Genomic DNA, 27609 nt, shown 5'->3' with positions numbered 1-27609 from the left:
TACATGTTTTCCAAATAGTCCTGATTACATTAGCATCTTTGTGTTTTAAAGATCAAGTTATTCAAAGGTATTAAAGTAACCACCATGACCACCATAAATCTTCTGCACTCCAGTCATAGATCGCTACATGTGTGAGATCCAGCTCAACAGTATACGCGTCATTGCGGTGTCCATCATTTGTTTGGGCTTCCTTTTGCTCTTGCTGCCTGAGGACTGGGACCAGTGCCTGCCACAGTTACGATCAATGCTGTACAACCGAGAAGAGCCACAAGAGTGCGCCAGAGACAAACACTCAGAGACGCTTCACATCAGGCCAAGAGAGGCCAAGAACTGCAACTCCAAAACAACTCCCAATGTCCAATGACTCTGCATTTTATTCATTCCATATGGGCAACACATTTGTGATGCAATTTAGATGTATTGCACATCAAATTGAATGGCAATCACTGATAAAGGAGGGTGTTATAGATATAGAAGATATTGAACAATTCTATGCAAAGCTTTAGGATTTGATTGGTTCACCTGTTACACAGTTAAGGACGAGCAATTTTTCATTTTTAAGCACCACTGTGAGTCTAGATTTGAATATTTCATTGTTGCTTCATATGTTTAATGAAGCATGTTTGTATATTGCCAGTATCTCCACTGCTGACACATCACACACACACTTCAGCATAACATAGTACTCCTGATATGAGCTGTAATATCACACTGGTTCTATATACTCTGCATATGTATTTGACAGTGTTATGGCCTCTTATAAAAGGCTATACCCACTGATTCTTCAGATTATTATCTTACATTATATCCCTATCAGTGGCAATATTTGTTCAAATATTCCTGTGGAATTAAGGCTTAATGTAAACCTTTGTAAGGATGATTTTTGTTACTTCTCAATAGCAATAATAAAGAATGAATGTATATCCAATGTATATTGTAGCATATATATCACGATACGCTCAGGTCACGATACGATACGTATCTCGATACGGAGTTCACGATACGATACGTATCACGATATTTTGAACAAAATGAAACTGAAATTCAAACAAGATTTATTAAAAAAACATGAACAAATTTCAATAATTTTCCTTGTTGTACATACAAGATCACATTTCAATAAAATAAATAAATATAAAATTTTAATAAAAACCTTCTGTATTCAAATTAACAGTTGAATAGGGCTGTCTGTCACTGAAAAAAAATGTTAAATTTAACATGAACTTAGAATTATGAATAGGGGCCGTTCACATGTCGCGTCTAAAAACGCGTGGAAGGCGCGGCCGCACCGCTTCTCCTTTCCAAAGCGCTTGCGCTCCCGTGGCGTCGGTCGTTGCTATGCAACCATGAACTGAGCTCTCCAAGAGGATCAGGATGTTTCTGCAAAGGATAAATGATTTCTAGCCCTTGCATTAGTTTTACGACGAGATATATTGATGGAGATAAGATATAAAAAACACCATGTACAGCTATGATCAGCTGTTCGGCTGAGCTTTTGATGTTTTGTTACGGAAAGGCCATAGCTGATCGGTTGATTCTTGTCACACGACCTGCGGTGCGCTTGCGGCATTCTGAGAAGTTGAGAATTGCATGCGCGTCGCGACCGCGTTGATCCCATTATGAGCGCGCCTGCCGCGCGTTTACATTTGAAAATAATAACTGACTTGCACGCGGAAAAGACGCAATATGTGAAGGGCCCCACAGAACTTCTTAAAGCAAAGCATCGCAAGCGTCTTTTGCTTTTCTGTGAGCACAGCTGGTGCTGTGCACTGCGGTGAAAGAAAGCCACGACTTTTCTCACGCGACCATGCAAGAGACTGACATGAGAAACGTTTAAACCTGCTTGCAAGATTCAATGTGTGCCCGAAACACTTACTGAACTAGAGAGCTGATTGAGACACACCATCTACGATAAATCGTTACACCCCTAATACTTATAGTAATTTAAAAATGTGGTAGCATTGGATCTGGACAGGAAGGATAACTCTGGGAGTTGGAAGGGGTGTGTCGCGATTCTGCCTTCTCACATCGCGATACAGGTTCGTGGACCTGCGTATCGCGATTTCGGTTTCATATCGCATATCGTTACAGCCCTATATATATATATATATATATATATATATATATATATATATATATATATATATATATATATATATATATATATATATATATATATATATATATATATATATATATATATATATATATATATATATATATATATATATATATATATATATATATATATATATATATATATATATATATATATATATATATATAATTTTTTATATGTGATTATAAATAAAATATACACAACCAGTCATTTGTAAATTTAATAGAAATTTGCTACAGGTATTGTTTAAATATATATAAAAAACAATTCATGTAATTTTACATACCACTTCAGAGCCATACACAGAAAAATCATATACAAAATGTGCCTTACAGAAGCAGACATGAACAAATGTTTTTAGCACAAATGATTTTTATCTCTCCTGTTACATTATAGTATTAAAAAACAATAATTGCAATAAAAAACAAGAAACGGCAAGCACAGGAAGAGCAAACAAAAAAAACCATGCGATGACAGATCTAGCAAAATGACCCTCCATTTTGCAATTCGTTAAAAAAAGTGTGCTATGCTGAAAGCAATGTTTAAACAGTGATATCCAGTGATATTCATATGACCATAATGCAAAAAAAAAAAAGTCTACATCTAGAGACATTTGACCTCACATTCTTTATAAGTAAAAAAGTAAAAGATACTGGCATCAAGAAGATGTGTGCTTTTCTATACATAAATTGGGAGAACTTTCATACAGAATTAAGGCACACGATATATTGAATGTCAGTGCACTTTTCCTTTTGAGGAAGCTCAGCAAACCTCTTTCATCCAGCTCCCCAAAAGCTAAAACCTGTACTTATGACTTGATATTTTAAAAAACTAAGTGGTCACAAAAACCACAAAAAAATGGTAATAGAGTCTGATGTCCCTTCAGTTCCAGTGGAACTTGTAACCCTTCTCTCTCCCAAAACCTGTTTATCCTTCACATGAGGTATCGAGTCCAAATTCTTTGAAATGTAAAACCTTTTAGATTTAACCTTTTAGTTAAATCTGTAACCTTTTAGTCATAACATTATTTAGGATCTATCAAAATGTTGTTCTGCAGAAATAAACATTCAATATTAAGAGACCACAGCAAATATCCCTTTCTAAATGATGTCTTTCTGGGCTTGTCTAGTGGACCGACGGAAATATATGAAGACCATGAGAAGGAGAACAAGTATTAGAAGTGTGAAGAGGAGCATAAATGTGATGTATCCCCCATCAGGCATCAGAGGCGTGTCTTGAGCTTCAGCGGGGATCATGTTGGTCAGGTTAAGCATGTAACCTAATGTCCAGCCTGCATCACTGTCTCCTATCTGCACAGAGAAAGCGCTTGTCACACAATTGTGTGGCCCCAAAACTTTTTTTGCAATTACTTTCACTTTAAAATAAAAGTAGTGATTCAGTATTAAAAGTATTAAATTGATTTTAATTTTTAATTATACCTACATTCAAATATTTTATGCATTTTTTCTAAATACTTTGAGGCCACTGTATTCTGTGAGGAGAAATAATTTAACATTGTCATCAAAGGGAGCATTAATTTACACCATGCTTACCTTTTTAATGAAACTGATGTCTTTCCAGTTGTCAGATGTGAAATTGTATCCATCTTCCAGAAGAGTGAGTATGTATGTTCCTGAGAAGCAGTATTCTGAAAGGTACTTCTGTTTTATGTGGGGATATTTTTCTACAATCTATAAAAGTCAAGAAAGTTCACATTAAGACATCCTGTCCCAACAAGATGCAACTGTTTTAAAACATCTTTCAAAGATACATTTCACCTCTTTCCATGGAGTAGCGCAGTACTTTGCCAGCCTCTGCTTTGTACCGTCTAATGAATCACTGGTTAGATTCAAGAAGTCCATCACAAAGAAAAAAGCAGAAAAGGCCTAGAAAGTCAAATGGCATGATTATTAACAGTAGTTTTGTTTTACAACCAGCCATTAATATTCATTCAAACAATCTTCATTGTTTCTTACCCCAAATTTTCCGTCAACAGAAGGCTGGAATACACCATTGAAAGAGCATTTTGAGTAAGCACAATAGGTGGTATTATAAACCTTTCTAATCGATTGTTGACACTGAGACCAGTTCCCAAACCCCACATGGTAGATGTTTCCAGTTGGCAAATTCATTCCATTTATACAAGGGGTATCGAAGACACTTTGAGCTGTCTTGGTGAAGTTATATCCAGGGTGGAAGCAAGGATCCCTTAATTCAATGGGCTTTGTCTTGTGGAAGAAAAAAAAAAAAAGAATATAAGATACAATTGTATTAGAGTCAAGTGTGGTCTATACCAATGCCTAAAATATACAAAAAAAAAAAAGTTAACTTCAACCAAAGCTAAAGTAAAGAAGCCAAAATGTAGCTAAATGTCATTACATTTGTTTGCAAAAAAAAAGAATATTTAATAGCTTTGCAATGCAGGCATTATAAAGTACGTACAGTAAATGCATTAATACGGTATTGTATATATTGCTTCAATGCAACACTCAATTTTATACAATTTGCAATAGGGGGACCATACTGAGGTCTACAATTTTTCTGTTCATTTTTGAATTTATATTTATATTTTTGCTTTTATTTATATAGGACAGTAAGAGCACAAACAGGAAATCATGGGAGAGGAGAGAGGGGAATTGGACTAGGAAAGGACCTTGCATGGCTATGGCTCCGACACTCTTTGTTAATTGCAATCACAAGCATACCTTGTCAGCAACACGTTTTGACTCTAATTTCATGCCCATAGAAAGCTTTAGAGCTTGATCCTTCCCGTAACACAGAAAGCTGTGGGTGTACAAGTGATAATCGTTTCCGTACAGCCTAAAGTCAATTGAATTGTCGTTTGATTCAATTTCCTGTTGAGGTACAAAGGTTATCTGAGTAGAGGCACCGCCTAGGTCCAGAGCTCCAAGAGTCCCTGTGGGCTGCATGAAAAACACAGGAGCTTACATCATTCTCCTTTTCACACTGAAATTGTTTGTTTCACTGTTCATTCTTATACTAGATACATATTCAGTACTGCAGAGCTTTGGGTTTAAAATTACAAATCGAAATAACAATTATGAAAAGTTGCTAAACTCAAGTGAAAAAACCCCACCATACCTTATTTAAGTTTTTGCTCAGGTAATTGACAGTAATCCATCCAAAAGCTCCCTCCTCTTGGCCTGAAATGATACGAGCTCCCTGATAGGAGAAGGGGTACGTCTTCAGAGAACGTTCTACTGAGGCCAATACCTTTTCTGAGGCTGGTTCATTCTCCATCCTTGAGAAAAATAGATATTATTGAACTTCATCTGTAAACAATTAATTAAAGGGGTCATGACATGGATCCTTGAAGTTTATTTATAAATGAACAAAAAATATTAAAGGGATAGTTCACCCAGAAATGAAAATTTGATGTTTATCTGCTTACCCCCAGCGCATCCAAGATGTAGGTGACTTTGTTTCTTCAGTAGAACATAAATGATGATTTTTAACTGCAACCGTTGCCGTCTGTGAGCCTTATAATGTGAGTGAATAGGAACTCTATCAATAAGAGTCGAAAAAACTTGCATAGATAAATCCAAATTAAACCCTGCGGCTCGTGACGACACATTGATGTCCTAAGACATGAAGCGATCAGTTTGTGTGAGAAACCGAACAGTATTAATATCATTTTTTACCTCTAAAACACCACTATGTCCAACTGCGTTCAGCACTCGCTTAGTGAGGTCTGATCGCGCTCTGACAACGGCAGTGATGTCTCGCGCATATACTTCAATGAGTGCTAGACATCATTTCGGCTGTCAGAGCGCGATCAGACCTCACTAAGCGAGTGCTGAATGCAGTTGGACATAGTGGTGTTTTAGAGGTAAAAAATTATATTAATACTGTTCGGTTTCTCGCACAAACCGATCGTTTCGTGTCTTAGGTTAGGATATCAATGTGTCGTCACGAGCCGCAGGGTTTAATTTGGATTTGTCTAAGCAAGTTTTATTTACTCTTATAAAAGAAGTTCCCATTGACTCACATTATACGACTGACAGACAGCAACGGTTGGAGTTAAAAATCATCATTTGTGTTCTACTGAAGAAACAAAGTCACCTACATCTTGAATGTGCTGGGGGTAAGCAGATAAACATCAAATTTTCATTTTGAGGTGAACTATCACTTTAAATAAAATTACACACACACACCAAATATATATACTGTATGTAAGCAATAAGGTACTAGAGGCTGTGCTGTATCGTAAATTATATATATATATATATATATATATATATATATATATATATATATATATATATATATATATATATATATATATATATATATATATATCTCTGTTTGAAATCTGCGAAATTATTTGCGAAATTATCATCTTTACGTGGACTGTGCAACGGCTGTCAGTCACCTCACCGGTGTAGATACTGTACTTCAGAATCACAGATTCTGCGTCTTCGAAGTATGACCAAAATAAGAATTTTCACTGGAAAATGTCATCTGAACAAGTAAATATCATGTCTGCCACTTTTGTTCTGACCAACTGAGAAAAAAGCATTTGCCTACAATAAATGGCGCTGACAATGGTGATTAAATCTAACGATCATTTATCTCGGATCACGTCAAACCGTGCAAATTATTATTGTTATACTTTGTTCTCAAATTGTTAATGTTAACAACATCAGCATTGCGTGACTGTGTATTTAGTGTGTATTAGTGTTACCTGTAGATTTCAATTTCTGTAGCCACTCCGCAGTCTTTTGCTTTTGACTACGGGTGAATCTCCAGTTGTCACTGATGATTGTCATTTGGACCTTTCTGGATTACAGTTCGCCATCAAAATGATAAATTTAATTATTGCAACTGCTCTGAGAAAAGGCTATACAAATGATCCACCTTCCTCACGTGTGATAACCTACTAGCTGGGACACTTTATATTAAGTGGCCTTAACTACTATGTACTTACATTTTAATTAATCATTTGATACAATGCACTTATTGTGTACATACATGTTTTTACATTGTACTTATATTTTAAAAACACCTGCATGTAATTACATCTGTAATTAATTTCTATAATTACATTTATAATTACACTGTTGACCCATCCCTTAACCCTTACCCCTACCCTTAAACCTACCCATACCACCAAAGCTTCCCCTAACCTTACCCGTATCCACCTCAATATCAGCAAAAGTGTTTTGCAATTCAATATGAACCCAATAAGTACATTGTACTTATTTTTTGATGTAAGTACATAGTAGTTAAGGCCACTTAATATAAAGTGGGACCCTCGTTCTTTATGTAAACAGACGTGACATAATGACGCAAAGACGAACGGCTGCATGCTCGAATTTCCCGCGGAAACCCACCAGTACCACCCGAATTATAAAACATGATTACAAGCTTACCATTGTGAATCGGGCTATGGTAAGGAGATAGTTTTGAACACTGGCTGGCTATGTACAGTACTCCAAAATTGATTTTGGATCATTTTTAACCAAAAAATTTTATGGACTGCAGCTTTAATATATATTTTGTGTTCATTTATAGAATAATTTCTAAAGGATCACATGACACTGAAGACTGGAATAATAGCTGCTGAAAATTCAGCATTGCCATCACAGAAAATTCACAATATTACTGTTTTATTGAGAGACTTCTTTCAAAAACATAAATATTTAAAAGATTTGACCTGTAGTATAATTACAGAATAAAGACAATTCATTATTGATTAATAAGTCTTTGGTTTGAATACAGAGAGTTCCATTCCAAATTATTCTCTGTACCTCCTTATACTCCCTTTTTGACTCTTGAGAATTGAGAATACTGAGAAGTGATTACTTGAGCAGTCTCATGCCTGCAGTGGCTCCCAGGTACACAGGGGTTTCGCTGTGTCTGTTAGCAGGTATTTTATTCTTGGCCTCCATCATGCACTCATGCAGAGATGTGCCAGCCCCATCTGGATTAGCATAGTAACTGGAGATGCCTTTGCCTACAGTATGCAAAAGTGTTATTGTTATTTGGTGTGTTGACATAAATTACTAAAGGGACAGTAAATTAAACTCCTGACTTTGTCTTTCGCAGAATAGCAAAGGAGAAGCAGTTTAGCAGACTGTCTAAACTGTACTACATTGAAAGTAGATGGGGACCAGGAGCTGCCAAGCCGCATAAAGAAGGAAAAAAGTATCATAAATATATAAATTATTACATATATTTTCTTCTGAAAGCCATAGCTTTGTGTGAGGAACAGGCTGAAATTCAAGTCATTACTTAACTGAAAATCAGTCACTGTATGGAAAAAGAGCAGCTTGGACAATCTGCTAAATATCTCTTTTTTTGTTCCATGGAAGAAAAAGTCATACAGGTTTCCAAAGACGTGGGGGGGTGAGTAAAGGATAATAGTTTTCATTTTTGGGTGGACTATCCCCCCCAAGGTATGGGATCCAGAATTTTTTTCAGTTTTAGTTGAAATACAATCCAGATTACATTAGATCTTGACCTCTGCACTGTAAATTAGGAACTGCATACCTTTTACATTGCAGGTGTGTAACTGCTGTACCATGCCTGTGTTGTTCTCCTTCTCAGCTGGCCATTCATAGATAAACACAGAGGTGTGCGAGGAGCCTGCGTCCAGAACTATTCCATACTGTCAAGTGTACAGAAACCACTGCATCAGTGAAGTCTGTACAAATCTAATCTGATTAACACACAGTCAATCGTTTACTAATGGTGTCAGTCATACCTTGTACTTCTTGACTAAAGGCTTGTTCTGGACAACAGAAATGGAAACCATGATGACGAGCCCCAGGACGATAAAAACAGTCAGAAAGATGACTGCTGGCCTGTGCCAGGGGTTCTTGACCTTTACTTCTAAAAAGAGAAAATAAAGAGAGCAGGTTAAAATTTACACTTACAATCATATTCTTTTTTTTTTACAGTGTGAGCTGAATAAATACATACATGTTGTTAATTAAAAAAAGATATGCATGTATTTCATATCAATGTTGCAGAACTGTATACAGTAGCCTTTTAAATTATTAACAACAGCAGTACAGGCTGGTGTTAATCTCATTCAATTCTGCATTCAATGCAAACTGTAAACTCAATCTGTAAATCTTGTGTTTATTTTTTTTATCTTTTTCAAAATCTATAATGCATTCTAATAATAATTGTCAAGTACTGTTTGTGTTTTGGTGAGGCTTTTTGAGGCGTTAAAAGAAAATAAATCAAACGGTAATACCTACTGTCAGTTTAATGGAAAAACAAACAGGGCTTGAAAGCATGATGGCACAGTTTATTCTTCTGGGCATTACAGCTGTCTCCCCACTGTGTTTACAATAAAGCCCTCTAAAAGGCCCGTCATTTTTGTTTTAGTCTGATATAGCTATTTTACAGATCAGGAGAATTTTCGCTGCTCCAATGAATAACTTTGAATGAAAGAAAATGTCCAGTTCATATTTTCTGTGATGGACATCTGTCTAGGGTGTTTCCCTGCCTTGAGCCCAAAATGCTGGGATAGGCTTCAGCATTCCCATGACCAAATGTAGGCTGTGTGGAGAATAGATGGATGGTTGGATAGTTCATATTTTGGCTACGTTATAAGTACGCCCTTGGTAAAAGTGCTTCCAGTAAAATGTGAATTTTGCATTCAGAGGGACTAAATAAATTATTTTAATAGGAGATGATTAAAAAAATAAAGGCTAAATTATATGTTATATTATCGTAAATTTATGAAACATCGGTGACGTTATTATTTTGATGGTTACATTTATTTAAACTAGCTACTCAACTTTGTACATCAATTAATTTAATATCGTGGAGAACAGAGAATGTTGCAGTAATGGATGTAACATATGTTTAACCAATTACGCTCTAAAAAAATAGCTGTAAAAATGGAAAATTTACACAGTAAAATACCGTTTTCCATTGAAACAGTAAAAACCTATAGGCTACTTTCTCGAAAATTTTACCCAGAATGCATTGTTTTACGGTATATTACTTCTATTACAATGCATTCTGTATATTACTATGCATTCTGGGTGGTATTATTTGTCGTTTTCGAGAAAGTATCCTATAGCTGCGTCTCATTTCGATGGCTACGTCCTCCGGAGGTCACATTTTAAGGCTGCATATGTCATCGAGGCAGTCTTGTTTAAGAAAAGTAACTGTTAGATTGCAAAGTAAGAAAAAAATCACAGTATTTTACACATCACAAGGAATAACAGTAAATTTTATTACGGTTACTTTTCTTTAATAAAATATCCTTGATGCTATATGCAGCCTACAAATGCGACCTCCAGAGGATGCAGCCACCGGGTTACTTTCTTGAAAACAAAAAATAAAACACAGAATGCTTTGTTTTTACAGTATATTACTGTTTCAATGGAAAACTGTAATTTACTGTGTACATTTGTTTCATTTTTTTACAGCTATTATTTAGTGTAGAAATGAAATCACTATCATGCATGACCACCACCCTCCTGAGGTCCACACATAAGCTGTCACTATGTAAAATTATAAATGATTAACAACATGACAAAAACAAAAAGTGTGTGTCTAATTTAATTTGTGATCATATTGATTTATGTTAAATGACAGAACTCATATAATCTAAATCAGCAGGGATGAATTCAAGATGATTGGGACACTTTTTGCCATTGAGATGAATTGGAAAAAGTGTCCCGATCAACCTGAATTTGCAGAACAACATCAGTCAAGTCGATTTGTTCCAGCGTATTTGATATTTTATTTTTTATCTAAATCTGATTACTACAGTAAATTTGTGCACAACATTTAAAATGATCCTGTTTTCAGATCCTGTATTCAAACTCTGGTAAAGTTTTGTGTGTACCTGACTCTAATTTAACGAGAAATCTCCAAAACTCTTCCAAAGTACTCCCACACTACTTTCATTTGAAACAGACACATATGGAAATACTCCTTTAACGTTTGAGGCACACAATAAAAAAAAAAAAAACAGATCTCCCCTAAGCTATTAGGCCCACTTCTACTAGTCCTTGCAAGCCCAATAAAGCCACATCTCAAAAAGGTTTGCGGAAAGGACAATTTCTAATGATTTCATGCAGTGAAGCGAAAAGTAGTTACAATATATGCCAGGATTGTAGCACTTCAATCAGCGCGCCTTGCTGCTCTTTCACCTACCCATCAGGACACGCGCAGAGCGTTTGTAACCGGTGAGAACGGCGTGTCAACGACTGTCGAGGTTTGTGTAAGTCCCAGTCAACTGAGTATTAATAGATTCCTGCCCACTTTTCAGTATTAAGTATCAGTATAAGGATTTCATTATTTGAGTAACGACCTATCACACCTGTGTGCGTAGCTGCAGCTTCGCTTGGCAAGCTTACGCTTGTGATTTTGGGGAAACACCCATTGTGCATGTGGAGCCAGCCTAGCAGTGACGTCACGGGCGGCAGTGAGCGGAATTCCCTAGTGCAGCGCGTGCACCCGTTTTGGGACTGAATCACTTTAGAGAACCTGTGTGTGAGCTGCATTCAGATCAGTCTCTAGAACTGAAGCTTCTGTCTTTGGCATGCAAGTCAGTGGCATCCAAGTGTTTGGGAAAGTCTGTAAACCACATCATCTTAACCGTTGCATGCACAAACTATTTAAAATTGATTTTTTTATTTCTAAGAATTGCATTTTTATTCAAATGTTTTATTAGGTGAACTGTCTTAAAAAGAGGACACAATGGATAAAATTTGTCTCCAGTTCATGCAAGCTATATATATAGAAGAAATAACTCACTTTCCTTAATTCACGGCATTTAAGGCATGTAGCACATGTTGTTTTCTAAAAGAAATAGCTCCGCTGTTGTTCCCTTAAGCCAATAGCTCAACCAAAATGTACATTTCAACTTAAATTCCAGTCTGTTTCTCATAAGACCTGGAATACTGCAGATGAGTAAATTGGACCACTTTATGAGAGTTTTATTACATTTTTATAGCTTTTTACAGCCCCGGTCCCCTATTCCCTTTATGAAAAAAAGAAATTCCCATGATATTCCTCAAAAATTCACTTTTCGTGTTCCACAGAAGTGAATGCAATGAGGGCAATTCGATTTTGTTTATTCCCTAGAAAGAACAGCAGTTTTATTTGTTCTGGAAAATAGCATGCCGTAAATGCAGTGCATGTAGAGAAGTGGTCAGATTTAAGGATAGAGTTCACCTTGTGTGTTCCCTAGAAGACATAAGGTCATACGGGTTTGGAACAACATGAGGGTGATTAAATGAAGACAGAATATTTGACGCATGTGGATGGAAGATGCAGTTATCCAGGACAAATTGCTCTATTGTTCTCTTTACAGCATATTCCACCCAAATATTTGCTCGGTGCATCAGGGTCCTTTAATTGTCCGGAGACGTCTGCTAGTGGAAAGTGATCGGTCTCAGTCTGTTTAAGTGTTATTTCCGGTTCCTTATTCTTGTTCGTTTCCTTCCCTGAATTGAAAGTCTGTTTGTATTTGGATAATCTGCAGTGTTGCCTGGACACAATGAAAACACTCATTGTTTATTAGGGTTAGTAAGATTTTTTTTTTAAATGTAGTCTCTTATGCCCACCAAGGCTTGTCTGGCTATCACCAGACCAAGCTCAATTTAAAATTGAACATTGGTCTGGGGAGTTTGCTATGCATTTCCTACTGCACAAGAGGCGTGATCAACGAGCATTAGTCACGCAATTGGATAGTCCTTCAAGTCCTGATGTACTTTTGCAGAGCGACGCGAAAACTCCAGACAGGTTTAGTTTGTATTGGTTTGTAGCATTGATCAGCGGTTTGCAGAAGCAGCAATTGCATCGAGCGATTTTTGCAGGTTGTGCAAAAAAACATGAAAGAGAGTGGTATTTACACCCTCTCGAGCGATTTGTTTGCTAAACTAAAGAAGTCATTTAGCATCGTTGAGAGGTTAAAAGGAATTGGACTGACGGTCATGCGAGAGACGTCATCGTGTTATACCCGCCCAGAGCCATAGAAAGAGCTCTGTACCCGCCAATAGCGAGCAAGGTGGATAAGCCAGTCTGTGATTGGTTCCCGCAAAAGTGTAACAGATGCAGCAGAAATGAATGTACGGGTTTCCAGACTGAGTTGCTGGGCGAAATCAAATCGCCGGCAGATCAGGCTGGATTTACCCAGTCTACACCAAGGCTGCATTTGTTTTATTAATGTTGAAAACAGCTGTGCTGCTTAATAATTCTTTGATGAATTCTTTGAAAGTTTCCTTTATGAATAAGTTCAAAAGAACAGCATTTATAGTATTTGAAAAAGAAGTGTAACATTATAAATACTGTCACTTACAAAAAATTGAATGCATCAATTTGAAGTATTAATTGACTTTGAATGCTAGTAGCCTAGTCTTTTATCTGCATGTTGCTATCTGTTGTAGAATGTGCAATCAAAGTTATTATACAATGGAATTTGCAAGGGAGCAAAGAAACACTACTCTTAAGTTCTTAAATACAAAGAAACTGTCCAAAGTCACATCATTGTAAGACAGGATAGAGTGTACTAGAAAGGATACAAATACCCAGCCCTCACTGGTCTGTTTATGTTACTAGACTAAGCAGATTTTGCACAGAAAAAAACATATGTTATAAATCATATTGCTCAGGCCGAGATACTGTCTGAGGAAACAGCTGTAGTACATACAGATAATGTACTTTGCAGCTGTTCAGTTTAGAGTTTTTAAACACAAAAAGAGCATTGGTTGTAAGCTGCTAACAAATTTCTACATAAGGACTACGATGTCTGATTCACAGATAACTTAAATTTACTTTACATCCTTGTGGTAGTTAAATTCAGAGGAAACCCATGGAAAATGAACCATCTGGGATGAAAAATTTGTTGGATTCACATGATTTAATTTTGTACATTGGTCCCACATGAATCAATTAAGTTAAACAAACATAATTTGTTCATGTAACTTCAACATCATGGAATTAAGTCATTTTAAGTAACCCAGTTAAGTAGTCACAAAGCTAATTTTATATGCCTCCCTGACATGATTCAGGCATTTAATTTCATATATTCATTCATCCAGTTAAACATATTTTAGTGTTACTGAACTACATTATAAGACTGTACAAGCTTGTTAATAAACTTTTAGCTAGCAAAACGTTAGCATCATAAGCCCGGAACACACCAAGCCGACGGTCGGGCAGTTTTTGTTCGTCGGCCGACTACGTTTTCTCCGTGTGTTCCGCACCGTCGGCTGAAATTGGTCCTCGTCGACTTTTTTCCGGCTGATTCGACATGTTGAATCGGCGTCGGAGCTCGTTGATCAGTTGGGCCATCTGATTATTCTGATTGGCTGTTCAGCTACTGCCACTGCTGGTACGGAAAGGCATTTCATCTTACGCAGGCGCAGAACGGACATGCTACTTGGTTGTTGAGCGCATAGACAGTAAAAGAAATGGACACAGCGACCCCATTGGAACTCAATTGAGACAAGTGAAGCCCATTTTTAGCGATTTTTAGCACTTCCGTTTCTGACGCGCAGACTCAAATTAAGCTTGATGACGTCAGCAACCTGTCTGACAGATGTAAATCTTCTAGTAGCTGTGCGTGCAAACTGCCATCGTTAATCTTGCAGAGACGGCGAGCTTGAGCGGGGAGTTCTTATTCAGTAAGTATTCTGATTAATTATTTTGTATAGTATTTTAAAATGTAACGCCAGTACGCCATATTAAGTTAATGCATACTATTGCCTGCGAGCTTCTCCTCCTGTCTGTATGGTAATTTCTCTACTGTGCGACAGAGAGTCGAGTGGTTATGACGCAATCGTTAGCCTATTTGTACAAAAACTGTTTCTACGGGGCCATAATGTAACATAGAAGGTAATGGAGCCCTTTATACATTGTTGTGTATCTTTAGAAATAAATAATGGACAAATGGAGTCTTTAAACGCCTCAGATGTAAAGTTATTCGCTGTCAAAGTGACGCCGAAATGAATGGGAGTCAATGGGATGCTAACGCAAGTGAAGTTCTGCTACAAGATGGCGGCACGCGGCCGACTTCAACTTCCGGTCGACTTCCTTGGGCACTGGTTGAGCGTCGGTTTGATGTGTCAGGGCAACTTTGGACCCAGCCAGATGCTCCCAACGTGAGCCAACCCCTTAGTCTGCTTTCATTGCCACTAGTTCGTCTGCGTCGGCTAGTGTGTTCTGGGCATAGACTGTAAAAAAATATGGACGTAGCGTCCGTAACGTCACCCATAGAGTTCTGAACAGCAGTTTTGACGCCTAAATGAGGCCGCGGCCATCTTAGCTGCGCGTCACCGCACGTCACTCCCGGATAACTGAAAATGGGCAAAGAGGCGGGGAGGTGGTTTGAGCTGATATGACTGGTTGCTGAAACCACGCCTGCCTAGCTCGACGTGACCATGTTAGCAGCAAAGGAGCTATATATCTATCTAAGATACGATCTAAAATATTAATAAAGATAAGTTTTATCATCAGAACGTTCTAAAGGTTTACTGTCAATCTACGGTGTTTTTTAAGATATAGATGCTCCAACACCAGTAGTGTTGGTTGTGCAAATAACAACATGGAAAATCAAATGGGACTTCATACCTTTATAATGAAATAGAGATCGCGAGATGAATCCAATCCGTGGCACTTGGGTAAAATATGAATGTCCATTGCAAAACAAAAAAACATGTCACATTTCTTCTGAATGATCTGCTCTCTGTCATCGTTCTTCAAGAAAGGATGCAATCTGAGCAGCGATCGTATCTAACAAACAAATGAGCCTGTGTCCAAAGTATATTTTTTTCAAAATAGTGCAGCAGTTTTAGTTATAATATCCAAGCAGTGCTGTCGGATTTTGATATCCTCCCGCCATTGTCATTGCAGTAAATCTCACAACCAAAACTTTCAGCCAATGCCACGATCCAACAACGTGTGTTCTGTGTCTCTTCCCCATGCATGCACATCTACACAGACACACATCAGTCTCGAATATTATGCAGCAAGCCATATTTTATAATTGTATAAAATAATCGAGCACAAATACGGCTGAGATGCCAAATTCAGCGGCAGGTGAGGTAAAGTGATGGCTCACAGACAGCAGCGCAATCCACCTGTCACTCAAGTGACCACGCCCTTAATTATGCAGAACTTTAAGGCTTAATATAATTTAAACGGATAAGTTATAAAAAAAATTCACCCCCCTCAGAGTTGTCATGAAGGGCAAAAATAGCAGTATAGACCAAAACCACAATTTGAACCAACTTGTAAACATGTTTTTTTCTGCTATAAACTTGGCCAATTTAACATGGGACTCTATGAGATTCTGCTCTCTTTTGGAGCCTGTCCCTAGCGGCCAGTCGATGAATCGCAGTTTAAGTTACTTCCGTATTGGCTTCACGAGAGAAAGGGGGAGGTTGCCGCTTGGTTCTGGGCTTTAAATGCTAAACATTTTATGCTTTTTCAGCAAAGCAGTTATTTATTAAATTAGCTGTATCAGTCCACAGCTTAAGCAAATGCTTCACTCTTCTCCACAGTGGTAACCCACTGTAATTTAAAGTTGAACATTAAAGGTGATAGAGAGGATTTTTTCGTCGACTGAGAATCCAAAGACTGTTACTGAGTTTTTGAAATGAGCGCATGTGTAAGAACAGCCCCCCTCCTTCACTGCTCATTTCAAAGGAACGCATCCACGAGTATTGGAACACGAGTGTTTACCATCGGCATTTGCTGTGTCGTGTTTTTTGGATTCATTATGTCGGACTCACCGCAGGTAACTCATGATCTGCACTTGTTATTCCTGTCTCCTGACAAAAACATTGCATGCGGCACCTGTAGAGTGTGGAAAGTTACTGGAGCGTGCAGCCGCGCTCATCTTTCACAAGGAACGTCATGGCGGTGATTGACAAGCCAGAGGGCCAATCGCGTAAATGATTGGCTGATGTTTTTAAGGCCCTACCTCGTGCACAGATGATGTATATTAATATTTTTACTTTCAGTGTACCTAATAAATAGTCTTTTATCAGTTAGTAAAGACAGTTTCAAGTAATATTGCAAAAATGTATAAAACAAAACATCCTCTTTAGCACCTTTAAACACTTTTACACACATAAAATATCACTTAATTTCAACACTTACTCTCTCTTGATTTAGCCATATGCAAAGCAAGCTGAGAACTAACACCCCCCCCCCCCCCCCCCCCTCAATTTTACATATATTTAAGCGGATTGAACACAATCAAATTAAGTTAGGACAAAATGTATAGCAATTGTGTTGCTTTAGTTCATTTTAATTAAGCAATTTGAACAAGCAGCAAAACACTTTTTTTTTCCAGTGTACAAATTGTCCTTAGGACTGAACAGCCCTGTTTTATTGCTCTGTAAACTGAAAAAACAAGAAAATCCCGCACACTATCAACTTGTGTGGATTTTCTTGTTTTTTCATACTTTGACTATACCAGTCTTTTTTCCTATTCACCTATCTATGACCTACAGGTGTGCGACGCTAATTGATCATTGATTGCTCTGTAAACTAAAATTAACATTAGCTAGCCTTGTTGTTTTTCATGATTTTGCAGTATTTGTATTATTTTATGCAGTAATTCCTAACCAAATTTGAAACTTTAACAGTCCCTAATAGTGCAAACCTTTACATTTTCACTTCTGATCAAGACATCCTCTATTTTCCTTTACATTGCTTTACGGTACCAAACGTCAGCATATTGCGAAGAACAACAGCAGGACTGCTGTTATGCTAACCAAACAACTCAATGAATGGTCTTTTAAACACTCTTCTACACTGTGTTCATTGCATTCTTCCAGACAGGTAAAATGCATCACCTCTGAGCTTTTACTGTAAATGTCTTTGAGTTTCTGCCAAATGTAAGCTGATACCGATATGCCCGTATAGGGACAGGAGCCAAAAACATCTCTGGCACCAGTGGTGTGTTGCATTCTTTATTTAACTGAACTTCATTATGAAACTAAGAGTTGCATTTCCTCTTGAGCAAAGGGAACACACAAAAAAGGTTTCTTTGTGACATGACAGTCAATTCAAAGGATGTTTGTATAGCAACATGTCTCAGCTGTGAATCTTTTATTGACTCGATTACAAGAGAGACGTCAATGCACACTCATGCTCTCATGTAAACAGACTTTCTTTCTACCTCGGGTGTTTCTCTAAATTCCTCCATAGACCAGCCATTATTGAGACACTGTCGTCATCAACTAAATCCTTTGAAAGCATAGTACAGCACGGACAGTTTTCATTATGTCTCATCAGACTGAAGAGTCACTGTAGTCCAAATCCATGACTAAACGTGTTACATCAGGTTACTATCTTCTCTGTAAGGTTCACCTGCACTAACACGCATTAGGTACCTGAGTAAGCTTGTATAAGGTAATCTAAGTCAATGTGACACTCTTGAGACATGGTTAATAATGATACATGTCACTTCACACCCTACATAGGAAACTCTGACAGTGATTCTTGCAAAACATTCGTGGGAAAGTGTGATATCAAAGGTGTCAAGTTGTGATGTCTTTGGGTTGTTTTGTGTTGTCATGTATCAAATGGACAGTAGCTTTTCTTTCAAACAATAAAAGAATGAAATTCCATTTCTCATTGAAATGTGGTTTAGATTACAGAAACAAAGTATCTGGATTCTCTGGAAAAAGCTATCTGATAACATAAAATGGTATTGTAATTAGGCCTCTAAATATTCGTTTTTTCTCATGAGCATTCACAACAACATTTACTAGACCATATTAGGGCTGTCGCTTTAACAAATTAAATTGGTGCAATTGAATTATGGAAAAAATAACATTAAATTATTAATGCTTTTAATGTTTTGCTGTGCATCTCTGAGCAACAATGGTGTTTCATTACTGAATGAATCCATGGTTTTTAATGAATCATATGAGCCAATGATTCAGTGACCCATTCAGATGCTGAGTCCAAAAGCTTAAAAATGTGAAGGCATCTAGACACGTCTGAATCCAATGCTTTACTTCCCATCTCAAAGTCAGTGGCTACATCCGAAATTGGATACTTCCTATAGCAGACGAAAAGCAGTAAAATAAGTATTTGTTCACAATACTCATAAAAGAGTAGAAAAAAAGTACCAGGATGCCTTATTTCTTCCAGTAAGATTCTGAAGTGTGCATATGATGGACGCTTTACTATCCCATGAAGCCTCGGGAGAGGATATGTTCCTGAATGAATCAGCCATTTGAATGAATCGGTTAAATGAATGACTGAATGACTCACTCATTAAGACAGTAATTTGCCACCACCTACTGGTGGTTTTAGTTTCATATCAAGAGTATAATTTCATTTTTCATTCATGTGCACATGCAACCTCTGAGCTTCATTAAACAGTCTGTGTAAATATACCTAAATGCCATATTTAGGGCTTCAAGCGTGTAGCGCTGAACTATTGTAATTGTTAAAATTTCCAAGGATTAGCATTCTCCCATAAAAGTGATCGGGCAGACCAAACTGTAAGTTGTAGAGACTTGAAACTCACACCGTCTACTACAAGGATCGCCCTGATCGCTAGGCTCGCTACTGTGGTGAAAAGTACGAAATGGCTCATAACTTCGAATCCATCAGGCGTAGGCTCAAGTGTCTTATATCATTGGAATCCTTGGCTTGAATTCATTCGTCATTCGGGCCAAATTTTCGAGTATTTTGGATTTTTTGAAAAACCTACTTTTGCGAGCTAGTCCTAGGTTTTTGGCTCAATCGGAACCAAACCAGCGCAGCGAGATTCTCCGGAGTCTGATTGTCAATAATTATCAAAAAAGTTGAAATTTCGAATCACACTCCCTAAGGGCCGCCAAAACATTCAAGATGGGTGGAGCCTCTTTTACTAAAATGGCTACAACTTGGTGCCGCTATAAAAACAAAACAAAAACAAAAAAACCCATGAAAATTGCTATAACTACTTCACCGTTTACCCAATTGACTTGAAAATTGGCATGCAGTGTCTTTGTCCGATGTGCCATGACTGTCTATGAGGACAGTGATGTATCTCAAAAAACATGGCTGCCATTGGCCAATGAATTTTGAGCAGCTATCAGACAAGGTCAACGGAGGCTGATCGGAACGAAACTCGCTGGGCCTGTTTGACTCACAGCCCTTTCCCTGTGAGAAATTGGTCAATAACTGTTAAAAAGTTATATATAACTTACTATAGTAAATTGCCTGTATTTACTGTAAATGGCCTTTTCCATCTATGATCGAGATGGTTACAGGCTTGCTAATTAAAACATAATACCTTTTTGCGCATGTGCTTAAAGGCCTTAAAGTGTTTGAACCCTCGATAATTGCTGCTCGCAGCTATATTTTAATATATTATTTTAAATGATTTCAACATGAAATATGAAATTCTTTTTATTTTATAAAAATGAATTATAAATACATGTCTATTTTTGAATAGTTGTCAATAAAGGAAAGATGGGGGTTTTGTTTGTTTGTTTTTTTGCCTTTCTCAAAATTGCATCTGCCAGCAGGGAACTAAGCTAAGTTGTAGGATTCATGAAGCAGACCAGATAGTAAACACTATCTGGAAACAAACTCTCATGCTGACAGGCGTAAATCCCTCATACCGCACCTCCTGCCAAAAATGAGGGGTGTGAATAACATGGCCTGATCCGGAGAACACTGATGATGAGACCTTATAATATCTCATTATGACAAATATTCTTGACCTCATAGCCTTTTAGCTAGCAGTCATTCAAGATTTACAGTAACAAATGCTTTTCCATTGAGTGTACATTTCCCATTCATCCATCTATGATGCTTTTCTTAGAGAGGTAATAAAATAAACTGTGCCTATCTTGCCACTTTGCTATGCTATCTAATAGATTAATGTCCATTTGAAAGCAATCAGACTGTTTTTTTTTTTTTTTTTTTTGTGAGAGCCAAGAAGCCTCTTTAGATCTTTGGTTATGCATTATGAGGTTCATTGGTGTCTAGTTTAGAGGTTTATAGAACTTGTACTCAGATTTTCCATAAGAGAGAATTGCTTTTGTCACACCCATGTTTGAAGCACGTGCCAGTGTGATCTTGTGGTTAACGTGGGCTTGTCAGCACAAACACAAGTCTGAGGAGGACATATTCACAGCAGATGTCTTCCACTAACCTTCTTGAGAAGAGAGATATGCTAATACAAAATCTTCTTTAGCATTATGGTTTGAGGAAAGTGGTTAAGATCTTTGATCTCTATAATAAACAAAGATAAGAATGTTTCTTCAAAACAGGAAAGGCATAGTTATGACATCCATTATTTGTTGTTTTTAGGAGACTCTATGTGAAGTAATACACAACTGCACACATCCTCTTATTTCCTCAGTGTGTTAAATGAAGTGACCATGTAAAGTGTGATGTGTACATTTCAGCACTTCAGAAATATTTCAGGACAGGCTTCCCCCAAGGGTTTGCTCTAAAAGAAAAGGATGTTTATTTCAACTGCTTTGAGCTGTTTTGGGGTTAGAGGAAGTGAGCATGTCTGTGTTCCATGTTGTGAAATTGTGCAATGACTAATGACTACAGAACAATCAGATATAGTTTTAAAAATCTTTCATAATGAATATTAGCATTGCTTATATAAAAGTTAAAAGAATATTGGCATAAGTTAAAAGAATATTGGCATTGATATTTTTTATATTTTCATATATATATATATATATATATGCAGGTACAAGTTGTTGTTTATTTACTCATTTATTTAATAATTCACTTAATTTTATTATCACGGGAGACGTGGACAATATGTGAATCAGTTTCCATCATTTTGCGAGCAACTAGTGATAAAGAAAAATGCCACGTCGCAATTTTGAAAATATTTCCATTTTAAACCATGAAGGCGAGCTAGTGGATATCACACAAACAATGTGCAAACTTTGCGTGAGAGTTGCGGGTGAAGAAGTCTCAAACTCCAGTCAATTAGGCCTATTCACTACAGAAACTGAAAATAAAAACTGACTGAGCTTTTGGCATCCGACGCTGCAATAACGGCGCATATTCTCTTAAGGCAATGAGAGATGAATCTAATTTATTTTCTTAATATTTCTCTTGTCGCCCATAGTGAGAAAAAAAATAGTATTTTTGTGAATCGATAAGTATTTCGTGTTAAACAAGTTGTTCTTTAAATGAGGAGTAAGCTATCAAACTGTCACGTTCCCAGTCATTCCCGGACTACATTTCCCACAATCCTCCCTGGCAATCACCTGCACTCACTTCACCAATCAGTAATCACCTCACCCAGCTGCAGCACATTATCTGGACTATTTACATCCTGTCATACTTTGCGAGGTCTTGTTAACTTGTGTTACATTTCTGAGCATCATTAATCCCGTCTGTCTGCTTGCTACTTATCCTGTCTGTTTCCTGGTTACGAGTCTCTGCCGCCTGCCCTTGGACTGTTTATTGTGTTTCCTGGTTTTTGTGAATGATATCTGCCTGTCCCGATTCCCTGCCTGTTCAACGATCACGATTCTGCCTGCTCTCTGCCATACCTGTTTGCCACTGTTTGACCCTTTAATGTTTAACTACAAACTCTGCTTTAATAAAGCTTGCACATGGATCCGATCCTGAATCACGCCTCATTACACAAACTAATATTTTATTGTCCTCGCAGTGCGTCGGTTATGTGGTTATTTCGCGGAGCAAATGAATTGCAATATTAATTTAATAATAAAAGTAACATGATAATAAGAAAAATAATTTAATAGCCATGCATGCCCATCCGCTATATGCCACTGTGAAGGGATAAACGGCGTTCGGGCACGGCATCAAATCGATTAACTGTTTTATCCAAATCCACATGCATTTACCGCCAAACGCGTCTTTCCGCGCTCATGGGCAAAGGAGTATCTTTGAAAGGCTTGCGCGCTCTGGGGGCAAAGCTAAGGAGTATCTTCGAAAGGCTCACGTGCTCTGGAGGCAAAGCACAGGAGTATCTTTGAAAGGCTCGCGCACTCATGGGCAAAGGAGTATCTTTGAAAGGCTCGCGCGCTCAGGGGGCAAAGGAGTATCTTTGAAAGGCCCTCGCGCTCAGGGGGCAAAGGAGTATCTTTGAAAGGCCCTCGCGCTCAGGGGGCAAATGAGTATCTGGAGCTGACGGATCACATCGGGAAAAATATGGGGGGATGTGTGGAAATATATATAAATGTCGCCCATGTATATATATTTATATACAGATCATCAGAGATAAAAAGAGATGTTGTTGCAAAAGGGAGGGGAAGTTATTTTGAATAAAGTTTATGAGCGCACATGAATTTTTTAAATTTAAAAGCATAAAACATTTTTTAAAAATAATAATGATATGCATGGATAATTTATTTATAAAAAAATAATTGCATTATTCCATAAAAAAATATATTTAGCATATGAATTTGGTAATATTGCCCCTCGACTCCAGAATGGCACTGCACTATAAGAAAACAAATAAAAAAATCCATTTTAGAAAAATGGGGAATGGGTAATTTTCTTCCAGGACATTATAGATTAAGTTTACAGCCATTTCCTTTAATCCTAAAACACAACATGCAATGCGTAATTCAAAATACAGTAAAAGCACCTGTGAAAAATTCCTTCATATTAACACAGTACATTGGGCCATTTCTTTTTCTTTTCTTTTTTTAAAAAAAATGTGGAACAAAGAGACTTTTTCTCTGTTTACAAATTAGTTTCAGTCTGAGTGACACACAAAGGTGGATGAGTCAAAATAATTTATGTTACAAACATCTCAGCCAACAAGCCGGTGGAAGCTTTATTGTGAAATAGATTACTGTATGTCCTCAAAATAATCATTAATCTTTGACAGCTAGAAACATATTTCATTCACTGTGGCATCTTTCTCTGTTCAGACCTGACCAGTCAAGCCTGAGCATAAATATATGTACATTTCCTGTATTAGAAAATAGTCCAGGATTTAAAAAAAAATTTTTTTTTTCATTTCTCAGTCATTTCCACTTCACAACCACCCACTCAAATGCATGTCTTTATTGCAGATATGTAAGGTAACACTTGCAATCTGTTTGAGCATGCTAACCCTTCTGTGTTGAACCAGTGACTTTAACTGATTAATTTAAAGCAAAATGAGAAAGCGTTGCATTCTACAGAGACGCTTGAGGGACGCATGAAATGTGCTTTTTCCTTGCAGTCAAATTGGCCTTGAGCCAAACGTTTAATTAAGCAAGAAAGTTTCGTAAGAGTCATTTGTGATTGCTCTTTGCAGAGTCATTCATTTGTGTTTCAGTCACAGATGTGTTGTAATGCCAAATTTACTTCTATTAATTTATTTACATTATCATTTTAAAAATACACATCAGATTGAATTAAAGGGTTAGTTCACCCAAAAATTAATTTCTGTCATTTATTACTCACCCTCATGTCGTCCCAAACCTGTAAGACCTTTGTTCATCTTTGGAACACAAATTAAGATATTTTTGATGAAATCCGAGAGTATCTGAACCACACATTGGCAGCAATGTCATAAGAAAGGTATTAAAGACATCATTAAAATAGTCAACGTGACTGCAGTGGTTCAACCTTAATGTTTTGAAGCGACGAGTTTTTGTGCGCAAAAACAAAACAAAAATAACGACTCTATTTAACAATATATTTCTGATCGCGCTCTGACAACGGCAGTGATGCCTCGCGCTTATACTTCAATGAGTGCTAGACATCACTGCAGTTGTCAGAGTGTGATCAGACATCACCAAGCGATTGCTGAACGCAGTTGGACATAGTGGTGTTTTAGAGGTAAAAAATTATATAAATACTCTTTGGTTTCTTGTACAAACCGATCGTTTCGTGTCTTAGGACATCAATGTGCCGTCACAAGCCGCAGGGTTTAATTTGGATTCGTCTGTGCGTGTTTATTGACTCTTATAAACTGTGTGACCATTGACTCGCATTATAAAACTGACAGACATCAACGGTTGGAGTTAAAAATCATCATTTATGTTCTACTGCAGAAACAAAGTCACATACATCTTGGATGCCCTGGGGGTAAGCAGATAAACATCAAATTTTCATTTTTGGGTGAACTATCCCTTTAATTGGTGTTCCGAAGATGAAGGACTTAGAGGTTTGGGACGACATGAGGGTGAGTATTTAATAAAAGAAATTTCATTTTTGGGTAAACTTTAATATCAGAGATACTTTCCGTATTTCAAAAATGAGACTTTTTGTCTTATTTTGCAGCAAACTAAAATGCAAGCGCAAGTTTCATTATGTGCCATCACTTAGATTCTTGAACCGAAACATGATTGATGTTAATCAGCTTTAAGTGAGTGGTTTGTGGATGGTGATCACTTTAAAGTTCAATAAAGATTACAAATTACTGTATTAGTAAGCTTAAATTCTCTCAGTAATTCACAGCTTCTTCTACTTTTATGTTTGAAAAGGTGCACTTGTCAGATGGACAACTACCTAACTGCGAACATAACGTTTTTATTCATCACTAAGCAGAGGTCATTTCAATATGCATTTATAGCTTTAATTAATTTATTTAAAGCTTATAAATGTTTTTTCTTAATAGATTTTAAATCATGTGACCAGGTGCACAGTTTGTCTATGACAAATGTTCTCACGGAAAGTGTCACAAGAAGACCACATGACCAGGACGGTGGTAAAGATTGGTGTCAGAATCAACCCACGCATCAAACCTTGTCTGAAATATGTCATGAAAGATCTCAGTAACGTGTAAGTGACTCACACAAGTCATTTACAATGACACGCAATATACCACACACTGAGGTAAAGGAAAAATACATTTTGCATGCAACACTTTCCTATGTGTCATATTTCACCTCAAATTTAAATATGTAAGTGTATGTGTCCTTTTGTTGTTGTTGCTGTTGTTATTTCTACTCTTTATAAAAAATTTCCACTTTTTAAAAGCCTGTCTTGTTCAAAGATGCATTGGATTTTAGCCCTATAAATAAAAGGGAATTACTTCAGTTAGGCTTCCAAGAGAGGCCCCATGTGTGGGAGGGGTGGGACTTCCTCAATTGCACATGACTGGAATAATGAGGAACATCTACACTGACCTTGTTGTGTCAGCTACAGGAAGTTTAGTTTGCTCAAGGCATTAAGTGGAAGATGGCACAGTGAGTACAAGTTTTCTCATTTTAGCATGAGAAAAAAAAAACAGAACTATCAAAAGCATTCCTGTAATTCATTCATGCAAGAATGCAAAACTCCTTAAGACATAATGCAGCTCCGACTAACTAACCAAACACTTTTTAGCCATGGTTACAATGGGAGATGTTTTGTTTCTGTGATTGCTCAGTTACCAGATGGCCTGTCCACTCTCAGGAAGAAATCCTCTGGCGTTATGTAACAATCTTTGTCTCTCTGACGCTTCCTCTACGCTCTCGGTCCTGTACAAACTCTCACAGGCTCTACCGCTAAAGCTGTTTGATGGACACCAGATGCTGAAACCCAATGCATCAGACGACCACGCAACCGGCAGAGGATTCCCATTTTTCTTTATTTACATTGATTCTTATAATCTGTTTGCATTTCTAAGCCAAATGTAGAGCAAGATCACAGAACAAAGGTGGATTATCCAGCCACTTTTCCAGTTCCTGATCTACAATAGGGGTTTCTTAGAGGTTGTAAATAAACTTGATGCATGAACCTTTGAACTGTTTGACAGGCAGTCAAACAGTTAATAAAAAACTGCATGCTTCAAAGAACATTAAAGCCTTTTAGGCTTAACTGTGAACGTTTTGGGGTGTATGATGCCCTTCGGGAATTTCCATTGAGACCATGACAGATTTAAGCAGTAAAATGCAAATTATGTCATTTGAATTACTGGTTAGTTTATTAGTTAGTTTAGCGAACAACAAATCTTTAATCAGAAAACCACTAAAAAAACATATGGAAAGCTAAAACTCATTTAATTCCTGGACTACCTGCCCAAAGTTAACACACAAAGATGGATAAAGATTAATAAATGATCACTCATGCATAACCACTTTTTTTTAGAAAGCTTGATTTAGTGCAAAAACAACAAAATCAGATCATTCAGAGTATATTTCGTTATCCAGCTCCAAATAATGTAAACCAAAGATTGTCCTGAAGTTCTGTGCTGCTTTTTCCTTTTCCTTCCTTTGTACACCACTTACCAAATTACATCCTGCCCTGCATGAACCCAATATGGTGAAGTGTGCGTTCATCTGAGTGGTTGTCATAGACTCACCTCCTTGTTCATCCATGAATGCAGCGACCTATAATCCTCTCTCTCTTCCTCTCTCACTCTCTTTCTGACTCGTCCCAGCTCTCAGAGTGCTGTTTCGGGTGTTTGGCTCGGCTCTCTTAGAGGGTCTTTCCCATTCTTGAGGTTCTTTATAAGGCTAGGGGGCATGAGTGGGCGGGCCAGCCGCCAAGCTTTCTCCCTCCCTCCGCCACCAACCAAGTTAACGATCTGCCTGTTACCTCTCCTTTCTCAACTGTGTGTGTGAAGAGAGAGAGAAAGAGAGAGACAAAGACGCTGACAAAGAGTG

At 37.4% G+C, this 27609-nt stretch overlaps 2 protein-coding genes across 7 annotated transcripts in view; one reads left to right on the top strand and one right to left on the bottom strand.

Moving 5' to 3' along the window:
- Positions 1-8324, top strand: part of slc35f3a (solute carrier family 35 member F3a) — a 21874-nt gene extending 13550 nt beyond the window's left edge. For 5 of the 6 annotated variants that reach the window (XM_048170091.1, XM_048170092.1, XM_048170090.1 and 2 more), the window contains one exon: positions 114-932. In XM_048170091.1, coding sequence (XP_048026048.1) covers positions 114-364 — 251 coding nt within the window. In that variant the 3' untranslated portion in view covers positions 365-932. Of the gene's footprint in view, positions 1-113; positions 933-8188 lie in introns of those variants that run through there. The other variant, XM_048170094.1, reaches the window with a different exon arrangement.
- Positions 2326-27609, bottom strand: entpd1 (ectonucleoside triphosphate diphosphohydrolase 1). The gene is made up of 10 exons (XM_048170096.1): positions 27306-27609; positions 8847-8974; positions 8633-8750; positions 7946-8096; positions 5222-5381; positions 4825-5043; positions 4096-4347; positions 3898-4005; positions 3673-3810; positions 2326-3429 (listed from the first exon to the last, which is right to left on the bottom strand). Exons 1-10 carry the CDS (start codon positions 27319-27321, stop codon positions 3220-3222), a joined length of 1500 nt encoding a protein of 499 aa, XP_048026053.1. The 5' UTR covers positions 27322-27609; the 3' UTR covers positions 2326-3219.

Source organism: Megalobrama amblycephala, linkage group LG20 (assembly GCF_018812025.1).
Source record: "Megalobrama amblycephala isolate DHTTF-2021 linkage group LG20, ASM1881202v1, whole genome shotgun sequence".
In the NCBI taxonomy this organism is placed as follows: domain Eukaryota; kingdom Metazoa; phylum Chordata; class Actinopteri; order Cypriniformes; family Xenocyprididae; genus Megalobrama; species Megalobrama amblycephala.
The sequence above is the reverse complement of the archived record's forward strand: the minus strand, read 5'-3'. Positions and strand labels throughout refer to the sequence as shown.